Here is a 19029-nt window from a genome sequence, read left to right as displayed (position 1 = left end):
CTGAGGAGCACAGATGGCCTTGGAGAGGCTAAGGGAATGTCATTTACTGAGTTTCCCTCCCTTTTGTCTCCAGTCTGGTGCCAGGTAGTAGAATCGAGTAAGGGACAGTTTATTTTTTTATTCTATGTGCACACATACAGTATACATATATATTTATACCACAGTTTAAGAAACCAAAAAGTTGAGTTTCCAATGGAATCCTTGTTTTTTAATAATTGACTGTTTTTAAATGTGATCAAGACTATAATATTGTACAGTTATTATAGGGCTTTAGGGGAAGGGGAGGGTAGGGAGAAGACGCTCTGGGGGTTTTGTTTCTTCTTTTCCTTCAGGGTTTTATTTTTGATTGTTTCATTTTTTTCTTGTTGGCCATTTCTGTACTGCTGGCATCTGTGCTGAGCCTTACAGTGGCAGAAATAATGACATGTAGCAAAGATTTTAAAAAACAAAATATTTTTTCCTTTTGTAAAATTTCTTGTGTTGTGTGATCTTGATTATGGCTTATTGTTGCTTTCCAGTTCTTAAACAACAGATGCCCACATCTAGACAAATCCATAGCTTGAGCTCCAGACATACAAAAATAAAGCACAGTGTGACTATATAATTGCAGGACTCAGAAATCACAGGGTTGTGATCACTCAGCACTCCACTCCCCCCCACCCCCCCTGTTGTCCTCCTGATCATGACACATCTGAGTAAAATCAGAAGGGACGTTCTGACCAAAAGGAGGGTGAGAGGCAATTGCCCAAGTTATCAGGAGGGGGGAGAGAGTTGGGGCTTGAGAACATTAGGGCACATCTGGATGCCTTCCCCTGGAATGTCCTCCTCTCCTGGATTAAAAGGAGTTAGGGATGGAAAAATTTAAGCTGTTCAAATCTGGACCTAGTTTCCCTCTAGGACCATATGGGTCATTTGCAAATCTTAAAAACCATAGGCATAAGGCTGTATTCCTGAGGGCCTGTGCAGCTGAGCTAGAAACGGAATCTAGAACCCAGTGTATTCTTTCTATGCCCAGGACTGTCTTTTCTCCTCCCCCATAGCTGGTAGGAAGAAAGTGGGATTTTAGGTGTGGTTTGGAGACTTAGCTAGACTCATGATCTGTCACATGCCTGGATGTTCGGGAAGCGTTTGGAGAAGCTCATGTGACTGGACCCGGTGCAGGGATTTTAATAATTGAGACAGATAATGTTCATCAGGCATCCCACCATCTGGGAATTTTAACCACGAAGAGTCACATGTGAGCCCATCAGTGCTTATGGCATCGATTCAGTGCTGTCATAAAAAACCAGGACTGCTGCTTTTGGTTACTTTAGAACTGATTTCATCCAGACTTTCTGATGGGACGTACCCTTCGTCAACAAAACTATCAGGCTATTCCCCTGCTTGGAAGCAATGACAACTTTTAGCCATTAACAAAATACAAATAAGTTTGGAGCCTGTGGCTTCCCTCACATTACTCCTTTCCAGCCTTTTGTGTTTATTCCTTCATCATTGGGATAAGGATTAGACACAATTTTGAAAAATGAGGCTTCAAAGTTGGGGAGGTGGGCAGTAACAAGGAAATGATATTAAAGAGAAGGAGGATGGGGAGAGAGAAGTGCTGTGTCCTTCCCTTTACCCACCAAGGAGAAGGTAAGCCCCAACTTGAGTAATGCATATTGAGGTCTTGTCTGAAGCTAAATAAAGACAGTCACGTGGAACTAAAGACATAGCAAATCTCCACCCATACGCAAATCCACTCCTGCCTTCCCTCTTTGCTAACCCCTCTTCTCTGAGTGTTTCTATCCCCGCCTCCCTCCCCTATCCAAATTTTCCAGCAGCAGACTGCTGCAACTGACTTCCGCAATCCTGATGGAATAAATCTAGCCCCCTGTAGTAACTCGCCCACATTATCCACACGTCCCTGCCGAAACCAGCCCAGAGAACAGATCCCCATCAGCAGGTAATATTTTCAGTTTCCCAAATCTTTCAGCTTCTCATTCTTCCTAGCTTTCAATTTTTAGTATTTGGGATTTGGGGACCAAAACGGACTTTTTCTGCTGAGGGAAAACAGTGCCTCAGGCCGTTTCTTGGCTAAAATCTGCCTGGAAACATTCAGTATTTCTTCTATGATTTATATGCATGGATGCATGGTTGTGAGTTAAAGCAAAGGATAAAGAAAATCCACCCATTCCTCAAGAATGGCCTTTATAGTTTTCTGCTCTGGCCAAAAGGGACCAAAAGAGTTAACTCACTAGTGGGGAAGAGGGGGCACAGGAAGCTTGGTGGCTCAGTGCTTCCTACTCTGACATATGAGAGCCCCTAACAGTCCAGCTGTCAGATGTCCTGCTGGACTGAGTTCGCAAAGATAACTCAAAAGTAGACTATAAATTCAGAAAGTATGCAAACTGTGAGACTTGATACAGATTGTAAATTTTTCTTAAAATGGAGGCTATGTAAGAAAGCCACTGCAAGAGTGAAGCAAGAATAAACTGAAGAGCTGTTAATTTAGTGATCCTAAAATAATGCTTTTCAACCTTATAATTTTTTTTTTTTTTACACATCTTGGTTCTTAGGATTTTTGTCCTGTGAGGCAACTGCAGTTTTTTGTTGTTGGAAAAAAGAAAGGAAACCTTCCCTGCCCACAGCAGCTGGTTGAGATTAGGGCAGCTTCCTGCCTAAGGAGGAGGGGGAAGAGAAAAGAGGAAGAAATACATAAGGAGAGTGAGGAGACAATAAACATCTCATAGAGAACAGGAAATACTGTCAACCTTTCCCTTGACCTCTCCTGGCAAGATCTGGAGAAGTAGCCTAACAAATTCAGAATTTAGGCAACGAAGAGAAGAATGAATGCCTTAAAGAAATGGTCAGGAAGCAAAACTTAACCGAAATCTGTCTTCTAGGTGTTCTCTAGCTCCACTTCTCCCATCTGGCCCTTACCCTGTTCATACCCTCCAAGCCTGCTGGGGACATTGGAGGAGACAGATGCCAAGACCATTCTGATCATCCAGTTTCTGTCCCCTTTCTGGTGTCCGTGCAAGTGTGTGTTGGTTGAGCCTCCTTAGGTCAAAATACTTGGAACTAGATGTGCCAGTACCCAATCCAAACCCAGGCCCTTTTGTTTCACGTGAAAATCATCCTCAATTCTGTCTACCTTCCTCATCAAGTCTAGTTTTTCCCTTCCTCGTCGGGAGAAAAGTGTTCTTCAGGTTCATGAACCCCCTTGAATTATTGTGTACAGTTTTCTTATGAAAGGGAAATTTTTATTGACTTCTTAAAGGAGTCTGTGGCTCCCAAAAGGTTCATAGTCACCTGACTGGGAGTGTGGCTTCAGCTATTGCCTTATCCTAAAACAAGCTGTGAATCCCTTCCCCTCATTATCCCCTTCCCCCAGGATGTGGGGGCTCAAGGTTCTACTGCTGCCCGTGGTGAGCTTTGCTCTGTATCCTGAGGAGATACTGGACACCCAGTGGGAGCTATGGAAAAAGACCTACGGGAAGCAGTATAATAGCAAGGTGCGTGGAGACCTGGAGGGGAGCATGGTGGGAGGGCTGGATCTGAGACTGCTAATCCTTTACTAGCTTCCAGATTCCTTTCTTCAGTCTAAATACTTTTAACCCCTCCAACCAAGCATTCCTGCTGCTGTTTCTTAGCTCTTAATGTACGTTTTTCATTTCTGTGCTTTAACTCACCATCAAGCCCTACCTATCCTTCCTTTGCTGTATTCATTTGCTGTCCCACACTTCTCTTTTGGGAAGCCTTCTCAGAATAATGCTATTAATCTGTAAGCAATTTTTCTACACATCTCCCCAGAGCTTTGCATTCTATTGTTTGTATTTATTTAAATTTTTTTTTCTTTTTTAAAAAATACTGTGATTTTGGAGAGAATTTACATAGTGAATTAGGTTCTCATTTAACAATTCCTATACATATTTATTCAATTACATTGGTTACATTTTTCACAATGGGTCAGCATTCTCATTATTTCTATTCTGTTTCCATTGATCTAGCTTCCTTGTCCCCCTCCTTCTCATCTTTGGTCCAGGGTAAATGTTGACCGTTAGATCTCATTTAGATGATTGTTCACAGAAGCACAGCACTCACGGGTGATATATTTTACGAGTCACTGTGTCTTTTGACCAATAGGTGACCTTGGAAGTGGTTTGAGTTAGGGTATCTGAGGGCAGTAGTCTCGGGGGTTCCTCTAGTCTCTACTGGTCCAGTAAGATTGGCCTTTTTAGGAATTTGAGTTCTACTTTTTTTTTTTCCATTCCATCTGGGACCATCTATTGTGTCCCAGGTCTGAAAGGTCAGTAGTGGTAGCCAGGCGCCATCTAGTTCTTCTGGTCTCAAGGTAGGTGAGGCCATGGTTTATGTAGACTGTTAGTCCTGTAGCCTACTTTCTTCTTTGAGTGTTTGGTTTCCTTCTTTCTCTTTTGCTCCAGATGCATGGAGGCTGATAGTTGTATCTTAGATGGCTGCTTGTAACTTTTAAGACCCCAGGCATTACTCTCCAAACTAGGATTTAGAATATTATCTTTATGAACTATGTTATTACAATTGACCGAGTTGCCCCCTGAGACTATGGTCCTAAGCCCTCAAACCCAGTAACCCAATTCCACGAGGTATTTGGTTATGTCTAGGAAGTATCCAATCCCAGGGGGCAGTTCTACTTTGTCCTACAGGGTCAGTATGAGTCAGAGTCATTGGAAGGCAATGAGTTTCTTTTTTTTTTTGGTTTAGGAAGTATCCATAACTGTGCCCCCATGTGCATTATGTTATATGTGAATACATATTTCTTTTTATATACTCTTAATAATTCCACGGTCAGTTCCCCAACTTGATTGTGTTGTTGTTATTGTTGGTATGTGCCAACGAGTCGATTCCGACTCATAGCGACCCTATGTGCAGTAGAACAAAACACTGCGCCATCTTCACAATCGTCACGCTTAATAAGCCCATTGTTGCAGCCACTGTGTCGATCCATCTCATTGAGAGTCTTCCTCTTTTTTCATCGACCCTCCACTTTACAAAGCATAACGTCCTTTTCCAGGGACTAATCCCTCCTGACAACATGTCCGAAGTATGTAAAGACATAGTCTCGCCATCCTTGCTTCTAAGGAACATGCTGGTCATACTTCTTCCAAGACAGATTTATTCATTCTTTTGGCAGTTTATGGTATATTCAATATTCTCCAACACCGCAATTCAAAGGCGTCAATTCTTCTTCCGTCTTCCTTATTCAGCGTCCAGCTTTCATGTGCATATGAACTTAATTGTAGATTCTCTGTTATTGTGAATTTTATCCCTTTCCCTAAAACCTCCACAGTATTACATATGGGACACAGTCTATGCCAGTACTGACTATGCTTTTGTTTAGGTGGATGAAATCTCTCGGCGTTTAATTTGGGAAAAAAACTTGAAGTATATTTCCATCCACAACCTTGAGGCCTCTCTCGGTGCTCACACATATGAACTGGCCATGAACCACTTGGGGGACATGGTGAGTTGAGCCTCAACTCCTAGCCCACCTGCCCTGCTTGCCTTAGTTTCCTGCTTATGCCTGGCCTCTTTCTTCTTTGTCCTAGACCAGTGAAGAGGTGGTTCAGAAGATGACAGGACTGAAAGTACCCCCCTCTGATTCCCGCAATAATGACACCCTCTATATCCCAGACTGGGAGGGCAGAGCCCCAGACTCCATTGATTATCGAAAAAAGGGATATGTTACTCCTGTCAAAAACCAGGTAACTTCCATTTTTCTGGGTGTGGATATGTAATCTGGCATGACCTCTCCTTTTTCTGCTTCTTTGTTTTTGAAGTAAGAGGCCTCCAGGAATAGGGGGCAAGGAATTAAGGTAAATCTCCATGCTGAGAGAATATAGACTAATCTGTTATCACCTATTTTTGGACCTTTAGGTTGTTTCTGGTTTTTCATTATTACAAATAATGTTGCAGTAAGTACCCTTGTGCATATGTTTTTTGTGCACATGTACAAATTTGTATGCAGAATAAATCAAAAACTGAAATCGCTAGGTCACAAAGAATTCCTTCCAAAAATGTTTTTACAATCTTACACTCTTACCAGCATAAGAATGACAGTTTTCCCAGAACCTTAGCAATGGATTTTATCAACAAGGTGAACATTTGGTTTAGCGTTCATTCAACACGTTTTCTGCTCACCAGCCCCCACCACCCCCCCCACCGGCCGCCCCGAATCTACCAGGTACAGTGCTAGGCAGTAAATATTCAGGATGACTAAAACATAACCTGGGTCCTCAAGAAACCCTCTTGATATTAATCTTAAAAAATTAAAAAAACAGGGAAGAAAAACTTGCAGTCTGGCTGAACCAACACTAACAATAATAGGTAGCACTTTAAAAAAATATTGTGGTGTAACAGATGATGATGGCTGCATAACATGGTGAATGTAATTAATGCCACTGAGATGTACACTTAAAAATGGTTAAAATAGCAAATTTTATGTTACTAACTTTTGAATATACACCTAGGGAGTGGAATCGCTGGGTCATATACTAATTCTGTTTATATTAACATAAAACTAGAAAACTTTTATACCTGAGCATAATGTTTTCAAGGCTTATCCGTTTTGTAGTATCTGTACTTATTCCTTTTTATGCATGAATAATATTCCATTGTATGTATATACCATATTTCGTTTATCCATTCATCTGTTGATGGACCCTTGGGTTGTTTCAACCTTTTGAATATTGTGAATAGTGCTGCTGTGAACTTTAGTATACAAGTATCTGTGTGAGTCCCTGTTTTCAGTTCTCGTGGGTATATACCTAGGCGTGGACTTGCTGGGTCTTACGATAATTCTGTTTAAATTTATGAGGAACTGCCAGATTGTTCTCCATAGCGACTGCGCCATTTTACATTCCTACGAGCAATGCAAAGGGTTCCAACTGGTCCCATTGGTTCCTCGCCAATGCTTGTTATTTTCCATTTTTTGTTTGTTTGTTTTTTAAATTATTAGCCATACTAGTGGGTATGAAGTGGATCTCATTGTGGTTTTGATTTGCATTTTCCTAACGGCTAATGATGTTGAGCATCTTTCATGAGCTTATTGGCCATTTGTATATCGCCTTTGAAGAAATGTCTATTCAAACCTGTTACCTGTTTTTTAATTGGGTTGTTTGTCTTTTTTTTTGTTGAGCTATAGGAATTCTTTATATATTCTGAATATTAGACCCTTATTAGATATATAATTAGCAAGTATTTTCTCCCATTCTGTATGTTGTGTTTCTACTTTCTTGATAACCTTTGTTGCACAAAAGTTTTTAATTTTGATGAAGTGCAATTTATCTATTTTTTCTTTTGTTACTTGTGCTTTTGGTGCTGTATCTAAGAATCTATTACCAAATCCAAGGTCCTGAAGATTTACTCCTGTGTTTTCTTCTAAGGGAAACCCTGATGGCGTAGTGGTTAAATGCTATGGCTGCTAACCAAAGGGTCAGCAGTTCAAATCCACCAGGCGCTCCTTGGAAACTCCATGGGGCAGTTCTACTCTGTCCTATAGGGTCACTGTGAGTCAGAATCGACTCGATGGCACTGGGTTTGGATTTTGGTTTTTCTTCTAAGAAGGAGCTCTGGTGGAGCAGTGGTTAAAGCACTTGGCTGCTAACCAAAAAGTCAGCTATTCGAATCCACCAGGCACTCTGTCGGAGAAAGATGTGACATTTTGCTTCCATAAAGATTACAGCCTTGGAAACCCTATGGGGCAGTTCTTATCTGTCTTATAGGGTCGCTATGAGTCAAAATTTGACTAATTGGCAATGGGTGTGGGGTTTTTCTTCTAAGAGTGTTATGGTTTTTGCTCTTATATTTAGGTTGTTGATTCATTTTGAGTTAATTTTTGTGTATGCTGTGAGGTAGGGGTTCACCTTCATTCTTCTTCATTATAGAGATTATTATGTGTCAGGAATTTATAAGTCCTTTACATGAATTGGAAACGCTGGGGGCATAGTGGTTAAAGAGTTCGGCTGCTAACCAAAAGGACGGCAGTTCGAATCCACCAGGCACTCCTTAGAAACTCTATAGGGCAGTACTACTCTGTCCTATAGGGTCTCTATGAGTCAGAATCAACTTGACAGCCATGGGTTTAATGGGTTTTTACGTGAATTGGAGCTGTGGTAGCGCAGTGGTTAAGAGTTTGGCTGCTAACAAAAATGTGGGCAGTTTGAATCCACCAGCCACTCTTCGGAAACCCTGTGGGGCAGTTCTCTGTCCCTTAGGGTCGCTACAAGTCGGAATCGACTTGATGGCAACAGGTTTGGTTTATATGAATTAAATCTTCTAATCCTCGTAACAACCCCATTAAGTATATTACGATTATCATCCACATGTTACATATAAGGAGGCTGGGCACAGAGAAGTAACTTGCCCAAGGTAACCTTTGCAAGTAGGTGGAAAAGCCAGGGTTAGAACTCAGGCAAACTGACTCCAAAGCAGGTAATCTGCTCTGCTATGCCTTATTGCAACTACCAATAACAATAGTAACAGCAGTTATCAACAGCAATAGAACAATGCAACAGATATTACATGAAGGGGAGTAGGAAGACTTCACAACAAAGGTAACATCTGTGCTGGAATTTATAAGATGAGTGGAATTTCATCAGGCAGGTAGAGGGAAAACAGATGAAGTGTGAACGGTAATGACTGATAATTTCTCTATATACCTCTCAGGGTCAGTGTGGTTCCTGTTGGGCTTTTAGCTCTGTGGGTGCCCTGGAAGGTCAACTCAAGAAGAAAACTGGAAAACTCTTAAATCTGAGTCCCCAGAACCTGGTGGATTGTGTGTCTGAGAATGATGGCTGCGGAGGGGGCTATATGACCAATGCCTTTCAGTATGTGCAGAAGAACCGGGGCATTGACTCTGAAGATGCCTACCCATATGTGGGACAGGTAAGACCACCCCACACAGATACACAGTTCTGTGATGGTTCTGTAATGGCATCTCCTTCCCCAACATATTTTGTACTAGAAACAATTCCAGAAATCTTGTTTTCTATTATCCTAATTTGATGGGATAATTTCCCACAGAAGGCCAGGAAGATTCCCACAATCTGAGAGAACTTCGAGAGCTTAGGCTACCACAGCTCCTATCTGTCTCTCTCTGGTCCTGGAGAAAAGAAACAGCAGACAGGTTATTCCTTAGGCCTCTGAGCAGATCTCTATATCCCTCTGCTAGGACCTTGGTAAAGAACTACCTCTGCTGACCAAAAGGTCGGCAGATCAAATTTACCAGCCGCTCCTTGGAAACCCTGTGGGGCAGTTCTACTCTGTCCTATAGCGTTTCTGTGAGTTGGAATTGACTCAATGGCAACAGGTTTTGTTTTGTTTTTAGTACTTTAATTCCTCCACTCCCAGTACAAACCCTCAACCCACCATGCTGTTTTCATAAGCCATGTGGCTTTATTTTGTATGATCTCAGCGTGGGTTTTAGGAATGTTTAAGTAGATTAATAAGTTAACATACTGACATACAAAATGAGACAAAAACAAGTTGCTTCATATTTACTGTAATTTTAGAGATGAAGAATCTACTCACTTCCTCCTAAACTACAGTTCTTTAGTGATAGGAATGAAATCTTTCTTATCTCAAAGGGAGAAGAGCCAAAGAATTTTTGTATATATGGGGCTGATAGGTAATATAATATGGGGCCTTTGCAACAGGCATCTTTGGAGCAGGGATAGCAAATTGATAAGATCTGAGTAATAAAAATGATGGCTACTATATCCTAAGCCATGTGCTTAGTGCATTTTCTTATTTAATCCTCACAACAGCCCTGTAAGGTATACTTATCATCACTTTGTAGATGAGGAGATTGATAGTTAAGGAGGTAAAATCAAAACCAAAAAAAACCAAGCCCACTGCTGTCAAGTGGATTCCGACTCATAGCAGCCCTATAGGACAGAGTAGAACTGCACCCCATAGAGTTTCCAAGGAGTGCCTGGTGGGTTCGAACTGACCTTTCGTTTGGCAGCCATAGCACTTAACCACTTCACCACCAGGGTTTCCAAGGAGGTAAAACAGCATATTCATATCCATACCACTAATTACGTATTAAAGCCAAGATTTATCTACCAAATCTGTTTATCTGCAGTAACATTTGTATACATGTCTTCTATGCATATATGTGAGAGTTTCTTTACTAGGCTATAATACCTTGGAACAGAATGTCTAGGTCTTATGTGTATGTGCAGCTAATGTCAAATTGTTTACTGAAGTATTTGGAATAATTTATACTCCCAACTGCAGTGTGTAAGATCCCATCTATTCATGTCTAATCAGTATGTTTATCTGGCCATTTGCATTTCTTCTTCAGTGAATTGACTGACTGTTCATATCTTTTGCCCATTTTTAATCAGGTTGTTTTTCTTGTTTTGGGGAATTTAAAACATTTTGGATATGAATACTATGTGTGAAATGATGTCTGCTGCAATAAAATGCTCATTAATGTAAATGAGTGAATAAATCCATTGCAAAGGATCTCAACAACCTACACAGTAAAGGCACTTCAATACTTCCTCATGACAATGGCCCAATAAAACTTATTTTGTAAATTTCACTCAATTTTTATCCCTTTTTATGGTTTTTTAGCTGTCAGGTATGCAAGACAAAGAAAATGGAGGTTGTACCTAGAAAAAAACTTTCTTCAGTGCATATAAAATTTTCAAAACTGCTGTGTCCCAAATCCATATTTGAACTCTGGGGCTACTAGTATCAGCTGCAGCATATTAAATCTGTCCTAACAATGAACTTGTTAATTCTAAATACATCAGGTCAATCAGTGAGATAACCTGAACATGACAAAATATTTTAACTTTTTTTTTGGCATTTAATATAAAAAATGAGACAAATCCCAACAGTATATATAAGATTTGTGTATATAAATATAGATAGATTTGTGTTTATAATTTATTCCATATTGATCAATCCAGGCAGCCAATTCAAAAGTTTGTGTAACTATGTTAATGAAAGTTAAATACTGTCAGAGCTAATAGATGGTCACTAATTCATTGACATGGAGCCCTGGTGGCACAGTGGCTGCTAACCAAAAGGTTGGCAGTTCGAACCCACCAGCCACTCAGTAGGAGAAAGATGTGGAAGTTGGCTTGCATAAAGATTACAGCCTTGGAAACACCATGGGGGCAGTTCTATTCTGTCTTACAGGGTTGCTGTGAGTCAGCATGGACTTGACGGCAATGGGTTAATTCATTGACAGTGTGTATCATATATTCAACACTGTATTGATCAGTTTGCTGTGGGGCACCTCCAAGACTGAATAATTTAAGTGAAAATTACAAAACATTTAAAACCCTATTTTGGAATACAAGGGGTGTTTAACTTTCAATTTCCATTCTTCCATGGCCTCAGATAATCTTTCCAGCATGACGGAGCAATGTGGAATGATTTAGGTCTCATAATCAAGTTAAAACGAAGAATTCACCATATCATACATATGCTCCATTTGTTAACATTCTGAAACTTGGGCAATCGTCCTCTTGTATCTATTTTACAGCTTCTAAAAGAAGTTATTGTTGAAAACTGGAAGAACTCTTCTTAGATGAGCACGTGAATAAATAAGGGAGGTTAAAAATTTTTTTCTCAAAAAGAAGAGATCTGATAGGGTGGCAGCCAGAGAAGAATATTTTAAAAGGACAGTAATTTAAGTTTGTTCCAGCCATAACATAGGTTATTCTGACTTTAAAGTAGTATTGTATGACATCTTTCTGAGTCTGTTCCCAAGATATTCTGTTTTACTTGTAGATCTTTGCAATCTCTAGCACCAGGAAGCATCAGGAGTTTGGATCATGTAGGAGAGAATAAGAGTTTTGAAAAATTACCAAGGTAGAAGACCACTGTGATCTTCAAATAGCATGTCAAATGCTGCCATTACTGTTAATACTTAGATGATATATTCTTGTTGTAGGTATAACTTTAGGATTTTGAAGGGGTAGTCTGCAGGAAGATGAATTGCCAAAAAGACCTTACCACCTTGACACAGACTGTCGTTAGATTCCTCAATTGTGGTTTGCCAATGAAATACATGAATCGCCATCTAGATGAATTGCCATCTAGACCTGTGAAACATGGTCTAGAAGATCCCAGGCTAAATTGCTAAGTTCTCTACCAATCTGTCTTAGTGTCATGTTATATACTTTTATATCTATCTCTGATGGGAGCAGAGGAGCCCTGGTAGCACAGTGGTTAAGCATTCAGTTGCTAACCAAAAGGTCAGTGGTTCAAACCCGCCAGCTGCCCCACGGGAGAAAGATGTGGAAGTCCGCTTCCGTAAAGATTACAACTTAGGAAACGCTATGGGGCAGTTGTACCCTGTCCTATAGGGTCGCTATGAGTCGGAGTTGACTCGATGACAGTGGGCTGATAGGAGCACAAGGGTCCAACCAAAACTCTTTGCCTCATACTAGCTCCACTGATATAGGTGCAGAGGTACAAGATCCTCCATCTAGCTGGACAATGGCCTTGGCCTCATCCCCACATAGCAGCTGTTTCTTCCCAACCCTCTGAGGCTTATATGTGCTACACAGCCAGAAGATAATTTGTGCTTTGTTTTTTTTTAATCTTATTTAAAAAAAATCTTTCCCTTTCCCTATCCTGAGGCAATAAAAATATTCTCTGTTTAAGTTTTACAGTTTTTCCTTTCACATTTATATCTTGAAACCACCTGGAATTGATTTTTATATATGGTAGAAGGTAGGGATCCACTTTTCATATTCCTTTTTACAGTTTTCTAAAATGGTGAGGAGGGAACAGACTCTAGAGACTTTTATCTGCTGTTGCCATTAGTTCAAAGCTAGAAAGCCAGCCTCATTCATGGGTAGAGTTCTCACTCACCAACTCATTGCCTACTGCTTTGTACCAATCCTCTTTCAACCTTGTTTCTTCCAGGATGAAAGTTGTATGTACAATCCAACAGGCAAGGCAGCTAAATGCAGAGGGTATAGAGAGATCCCTGTGGGGAATGAGAAAGCCCTGAAGAGGGCTGTGGCCCGAGTAGGACCCGTCTCTGTGGCCATTGATGCAAGCCTGACCTCCTTCCAGTTTTACAGCAAAGGTAAGAAGCTGTACTTAGAGAGCACAGACAACTGTCTTTTATGATGCAGGCTTGGTGGCTTCTCAAAGGATACTGAGCATTTTCAGTACTTAGTTTTCATATTCAGACTGAACCTAGCCAGAGAGAAACTAGTAGCTGCTGCGGTCTACGGTATCTCTGACTTAAGCCCTTCTGACTGGGGCAGAAGTCTACAGAGGCTGTCCTACACTCGGAGATCCCACAGGGCAATCCCTGGATTGCAGAGCCTCACCTTGATGGTTTGTTTCCTAGGTGTATATTACGATGAAAGCTGCAATAGCGATAATCTGAACCACGCAGTTTTGGCAGTGGGATATGGGATCCAGAAGGGAAACAAGCACTGGATAATTAAAAACAGGTAATGTTGGGATCGCTCCTTTTGTCACTCAGTCACCTTCTTAACACTTAGCCTCACCTCCAACTTCCCAATATTCCCTTCTCTCTCCCAAACCAAGAGAAAGTTCTCAAACTTCTCAGTTCTCCAGTTAGAGGCCATTAATTCTGAGTCTAACCTTTAATAGCCAGGCAACAGAAAATACTACTCAAACTATGTGTTGGGCTGCTCCACGTGCAAGGTATTTTTGCTAGGAGCTTAGCCACAAGTGAATAAGCAGGATGTCTCTCTTCAGTGATCTCACAGCCCAGTAAAAAAGACAGCCTTAACTAACACAACATAAATGAGTAAAAAGAACCAACAGGAGCCCTGGTGGCACAGTGCTTAAGAACTTGGCTGCTAACCAAAAGGTTGGCAGGTTCAAATCCACCAGCTGCTCCTTGAAAATCCTGTGGGGCAGTTCTACTCTGTCCTATAGGGTCGCTGTGAGTCAGAATCAACTTGACGGCAACGGGTTCATTTTTCTCTACTGTGATCAATTTCTTAGGGAGGTCTGCAACATCAGTCTGTCTATAAGCAGTAGCAGAACAATGTAAAAGTTTAATATCCCCGTATGTAGCTTTTTTCCCTTCCAGGAACACTTAGAATTGACATGTACAAGAACTTGCCAAAGATTGTGAAATCTGTGAAGAGAAACAGTCTTTGGAGATAAGATGTGAACTAAAATATCAATGTTTCCTTTCCTGTTATTGAAAACAAATAAACTCCAGGGTACCTTTGTTCCCCATCTCTTTTTGGCCCCTAGTGACTTTAGTGGGGGCAGATTTATAAGAATTATACTTTTCCTTTGCTTATTGGTCAGCACCAGCCTGGCAGCAGCACTGATTAAATTTTCTGTCCTTGCTGCCCCTCCAGAGCAGGAATCCTAGACTTTGGGAGGGTGGCAGATTAATACAGTGGTGCTGGGTATGGGATGCCACCTGCAGGGCTGACAAGGTAGAATGTGAGGCTGCGAGCTGCTTCACACTTAAAGCACCTTTTTATATCACAGTGCCATCTCAGGCTGAACCTGAGCAGCCCTTTTGAGAAGTACCCCTCCCGTAGCTTTTTCCCAGCGTCCTCCCTTTCTTGACTCCCAGCTCCTAACGCTTACTCTGTCATCTCTTGATTAGGTATCAAAGGTGGAGGCAGTATTTCAGAGAACTGAGAAGAAGAAGGGAAAAACCCAGGCAGGATCAGGATCACCGGGGGCCCCTAAAGAAGGGGTAGCCGGTGGTAGGGCACAGGTCTTAAGTAAAATGTATTAGGTAATTGAAGAACTTACTGGCTGGGGAATGAAAACTCATGAAAAGAATACAAGATGATTATATAATCAACCCATTTTCCTTAGCAGTCTCATCCACTCTCAAAGCTTCATTCGCCTCTCCTGCTTTCCTGCCTCTATTGCTCATTGCATGCTCCTCCACTGGTATCCTGTTTCCACACATTCAGATTCCATCCAGCCCGTGGGCTCAGCTCAGATACCACCTGTTGCATCAAGCCTTTTATGCCCTTGACCAGAAGCAGTCTCTCCCACCTTTGAGACCTATAGCATTATACCTTCTCTCCATTTCTTAACTTTAAACTTTTTAAAGGTAAAAATTGTCTTTTTTGTATACCATCAGTACCTGGCACAATACTCAGTGTTTTCATGAATAAATAAACTGAGGGTACTAAGTATTTTTCTCTATTGATCTTACAGCTGGGGAGAAAACTGGGGAAACAAAGGCTATATCCTCATGGCCCGGAATAAGAACAACGCCTGTGGCATTGCCAACCTGGCCAGCTTCCCCAAGATGTGACTCCAGCCAGCCAACCCCATCCCGCCCTTCCATTCCTTCCATGATGGTGCGTTGTACTGATGTACTTCGGAAGGGAGTTGGTGTGCCTTTCTTGAAGCAGATGTGTTCAGTTTCCTTATTTGTTTACGCTTCAGGTGACACCCCTACTACTTCCTTCTCTCCACCCAAGGCCTTTATTTTTTTCACTGTGGCCACAGCAGGAATTTCCCTGACAGGTGTGTGTTCTTAGGTTAAGAATTGTGACCACAGCCTGCCCTGGGACTAGTTAGCTATAAAAAACCGTAGAGGATTAAGGTGACCTGAGTTCTCAGTTTCCAAGCTCCCTTTTCCTATATCATCAAAGTAAAAATTTCTGTGTCTTTCACCCGAATTCGTAAGTTTATTCATAAATCTTTGATACAAGTCTACATGGTGCCAGAAATGTGTTTTCTTTTTCTTCCTTTGGATTTTTTGAAATAAACTAAGTATTTATCTCTTGTCTTCTATTTAATAAATAGCTATTTAATTAACATTCATTTTGTGTCAGATAATGTGCTAGGTGCTGGAGGCACAAGGATAAAGCATATTCCCAATCCTTGATGTTTGGTTGGAGAGACTGTCACATTGACAGTTCATTCATTTATTTGTTCATTCCTTCAAACAACATTTATTATGTGCTTACTCTCTACCAAGAACTGTACTAAATTTCAGGAATTAAGTGAACATAATCCCTTCTTTTGAGGAGTGCACAATCGAGTGAACTACAGCAGCAGGTTAAGGACCACAGTTGAGATGTATACAAAGTGCGGTAAGAACACAGAGGTGGACGTGCCTAACGTCAGGGAGCAATTAAGAATTACAAGGATAGTTTTAGGTATACAGGTCAATGATAAGACAGAGCAGTATTTAATTTTGCCTGTGGGGGGAACCAGATTAAATAACAAGTGAACTGAGTCTTGAAAAATGCCCTAAAGCCCTTTCTAGGTTCTACAGCCTAAACTCTTTATTGTCTCCAAAAGAAGAAACTGAAAATCTTATTCTGTTTTCCAATGAGCCTTTAAAAGAATTGTTTTTACTTATTTTGTTGTTGTTGAGAATATACACAGTAAACTACACACTGATTCAACCGTTTCTACATGTACACTTCAGTGACACTGATTACATTCTTTGAGTTGTGCAGCCATTCTCACCCTACTTTTCTGAGTTGTTCTCCCCCATTAACATAAATTCACTGCCCCCTAAATTTCCTATCTAATCTTTTGAATTGCTGTGGTCAATTTGATCCCATATAGATCTTGAAAGAGAACAATGCTCAAGGCAGACATACTTTACTAGTTAAGCTAAACTATTATTTGGTTTAAAGAAGACTTTGGGATATTTTTGGTTCAAAGATTATCTCAGGGCAATAGTTTCAGGGGTTCATCCAGCCTTCATGGCTCCAGAAAGTCTGGAATCAATGAGAATTTGAAATTCTGTTCTGCCTTTTCCCCCTTCCAATGAGTGTTGATTCGAAAAGAACTTTGCTAGCTAATAATAAATCAGCATAGCTTGTTTTGCCATTTTTCATAAAATGTTTGAGCTCCTATTATTACCACTAGAAAGAGTTCACATTTATTTAACACCTACTATGGGAGTCAAAATTGACTCAAAGGCAACGGGGTTTTTGATTTATGTGTCAGGTACTATTTTATTTTATCCTTATCAAAATATTTATTTTTGTGTATAAATATGTATTACCATGCGTTGAGCTGTGTATTAAGGCTAGGAACATGGAAAAAAATTAGTAAGGCATGGCTCTGACTTCAAGAATTTTGTAGACCAGTGGTAGATACAGACATATAAGCAACTAATAATACCAACTATAATGAAATAAATACGTATTATGCAAGCTCAGGGATGAGTCATTAATTTTGATGGGATTTTAGATGAGGCTTCACTGAGAGCAGGACTTTGAAAGATCTGAATTATCAAAGAAGAGGAGTGGGGAGGGCGTTTCAGGCTGAAGGTTCTGGGTGAGCAAAGGCATAGAACCATGTGGGTGAGTGGTATGCCCTGGGGTAGCTCAAGTATAGGGTGCAAAGGCAAACATGATAGAACTGAGGGGAGAAAAGTAGGTTGGAGGCAAATCCTGGAAGGCCTTGGATGCCCTGTATCTCTCAAGAAGTCCAGACTTTATTTTATTAGATACGCAGGCATTTATTAGGCATCAAACATTTTTGAGCAGGAGAGAAACAGTATATATCATCCACAGAGGTGAACTTTACCTCTCTTCCCATTTTTACCTTGGTTTCTTTCTTGTCTAACTACACTAGATAGTTATCTCCAAAATGATGCTAAGTAATAGCGCTGATAGATCCTGGCCTAGAAACATGATTTTTGAATTGGTACATGAAATTCCACTATAAAGATGTATATAACTTATTTAAATAGTCCCCCATAAGTGAACATTTATATTGTTCCCAGTGTTTTTAATTACAAATAACACTGCAATGAACAATTGATATTTTGGCACAAAGAAGTTTTAAAACGATTATATAATCAAACCTGTCATGTTTATTTTTCTATTTTCTTCGTTGCTTTTAAACCTACAGTCTTTATCCTTCTAGATAATGGTTCTATTATACTTCTAATTTTTCAAAGTTTGATTTTTTTAAAACCTTTTTGATCCTTTTGCAATTTATTTTGGTGTGGAGTGTCTGCTCTACTACTGCCTTTGTTTTTAGTAGCTCTCCACACAGTGGAGTCGAGCATAGGCAGGCTGGCTCCAGAGCTTGCGCTCTTAACTACTATTCTGAATATTTATTTGAGAGTTAATTTCTGTTGTGCCAGAAAAGAACACTACAGCGGAGTGGGGAAAGTCCTGAGCTGGATGTTTGGCCAGTTCTCATTTGGGCTGTGGGCCTAGGAACATTCTTCTATCATTCCGTACTCCAGTTTTTCCATATGTAACAGTATTCGTTGTTGTTGTTAGGTGCCCTCCAGTCAGTTCTGACTCATAGCAACTAGATGTGCAACAGAAGGAAACACTGCCAGTTCCTGCACCATCCTCACAATCGTTGTGCTTGAGCCCATTGTTTCTGCCACTGTATCAATCCATCTCATTGAAGGTCTTCCTCTTTTTCAATGACCCTCTACTAAGCATGATGTCTTGTCCAGAGACTGATCCCTCCTGATAACATGTCCAAAGCATGGGAGATGAAGTCTTGCCATCCTTGCTTCTAAGGAGCATTCTGACCATACTTCCTCCAAGACAGATTTGTTTATTCTTTTGGCAGTGCATGGTGTATTCAATCTTCTTCGTCAACACCATAATTCAAAGGCATCGATTCTTCTTCGGTCTTCTTTATTCATTGTGCAGCTTTCGCATGCATATGAGGTGACTGAAAACACCATGGCTTGGGTCAGGTGCACCTTAGTCCTCAAAGTGTCAGTATTAAGTATTATTAAGCTTTACTATGGACTCAACAGTCACGGGGGATGTGTGTGTGTATGTGTGGAGCCCACGCCATGTTAAGTGCTTTACACACAGTACTTTTATTATCCCCTTTTTACAGATATCAAATAGCTTGACCAAGGTCACTTAGTAAATGGCTGAGTCATGACTCAGACCTAGTTCTTCTTGTTTTTCTATCTCTTTTTTTAAATTTTATTATTATTATTAACTTTATCTTATGAAACATTTCAAACATATACAAAGGGACAAGAGTGAAATAAAGTGAAGCCTTGTATTCCCTCCTTGCTTAATAATTACCAACGTTTTACTGATTTTTAGTATT

The 19029-nt window shown here is 40.5% G+C and overlaps 1 protein-coding gene across 1 annotated transcript; it reads left to right on the top strand.

Annotated features, from left to right (window-relative positions):
* Nucleotides 1-235: 235 nt before the first annotated feature.
* Nucleotides 236-15756, top strand: CTSK (cathepsin K). Its single transcript, XM_049880382.1, has 8 exons — nucleotides 236-1942; nucleotides 3374-3494; nucleotides 5360-5482; nucleotides 5568-5723; nucleotides 8686-8904; nucleotides 12916-13081; nucleotides 13352-13457; nucleotides 15175-15756. The coding sequence occupies exons 2-8, from the start codon at nucleotides 3375-3377 to the stop codon at nucleotides 15272-15274; spliced, it is 990 nt and encodes a 329-aa protein (XP_049736339.1). The 5' UTR covers nucleotides 236-1942; nucleotide 3374; the 3' UTR covers nucleotides 15275-15756.
* The last annotated feature ends 3273 nt before the right edge of the window (nucleotides 15757-19029 follow it).

Source organism: Elephas maximus, chromosome 3 (assembly GCF_024166365.1).
Source record: "Elephas maximus indicus isolate mEleMax1 chromosome 3, mEleMax1 primary haplotype, whole genome shotgun sequence".
NCBI classification, from domain to species: Eukaryota; Metazoa; Chordata; class Mammalia; order Proboscidea; family Elephantidae; genus Elephas; species Elephas maximus.
Note: the sequence above shows the minus strand (reverse complement) of the source record. Positions and strands in the feature narration are given on the sequence as shown.

Bases quoted from the DNA above. Each gene is read 5' to 3' on its own strand.
- CTSK (XM_049880382.1), top strand. From the start codon at position 3,375: ATGTGGGGGCTCAAGGTTCTACTGCTGCCCGTGGTGAGCTTTGCTCTG. The intron at 5,724-8,685 runs GTAACTTCCATT...TATACCTCTCAG, and splicing joins TTACTCCTGTCAAAAACCAG to GGTCAGTGTGGTTCCTGTTG. The intron at 13,458-15,174 runs GTAATGTTGGGA...TTGATCTTACAG, and splicing joins CACTGGATAATTAAAAACAG to CTGGGGAGAAAACTGGGGAA.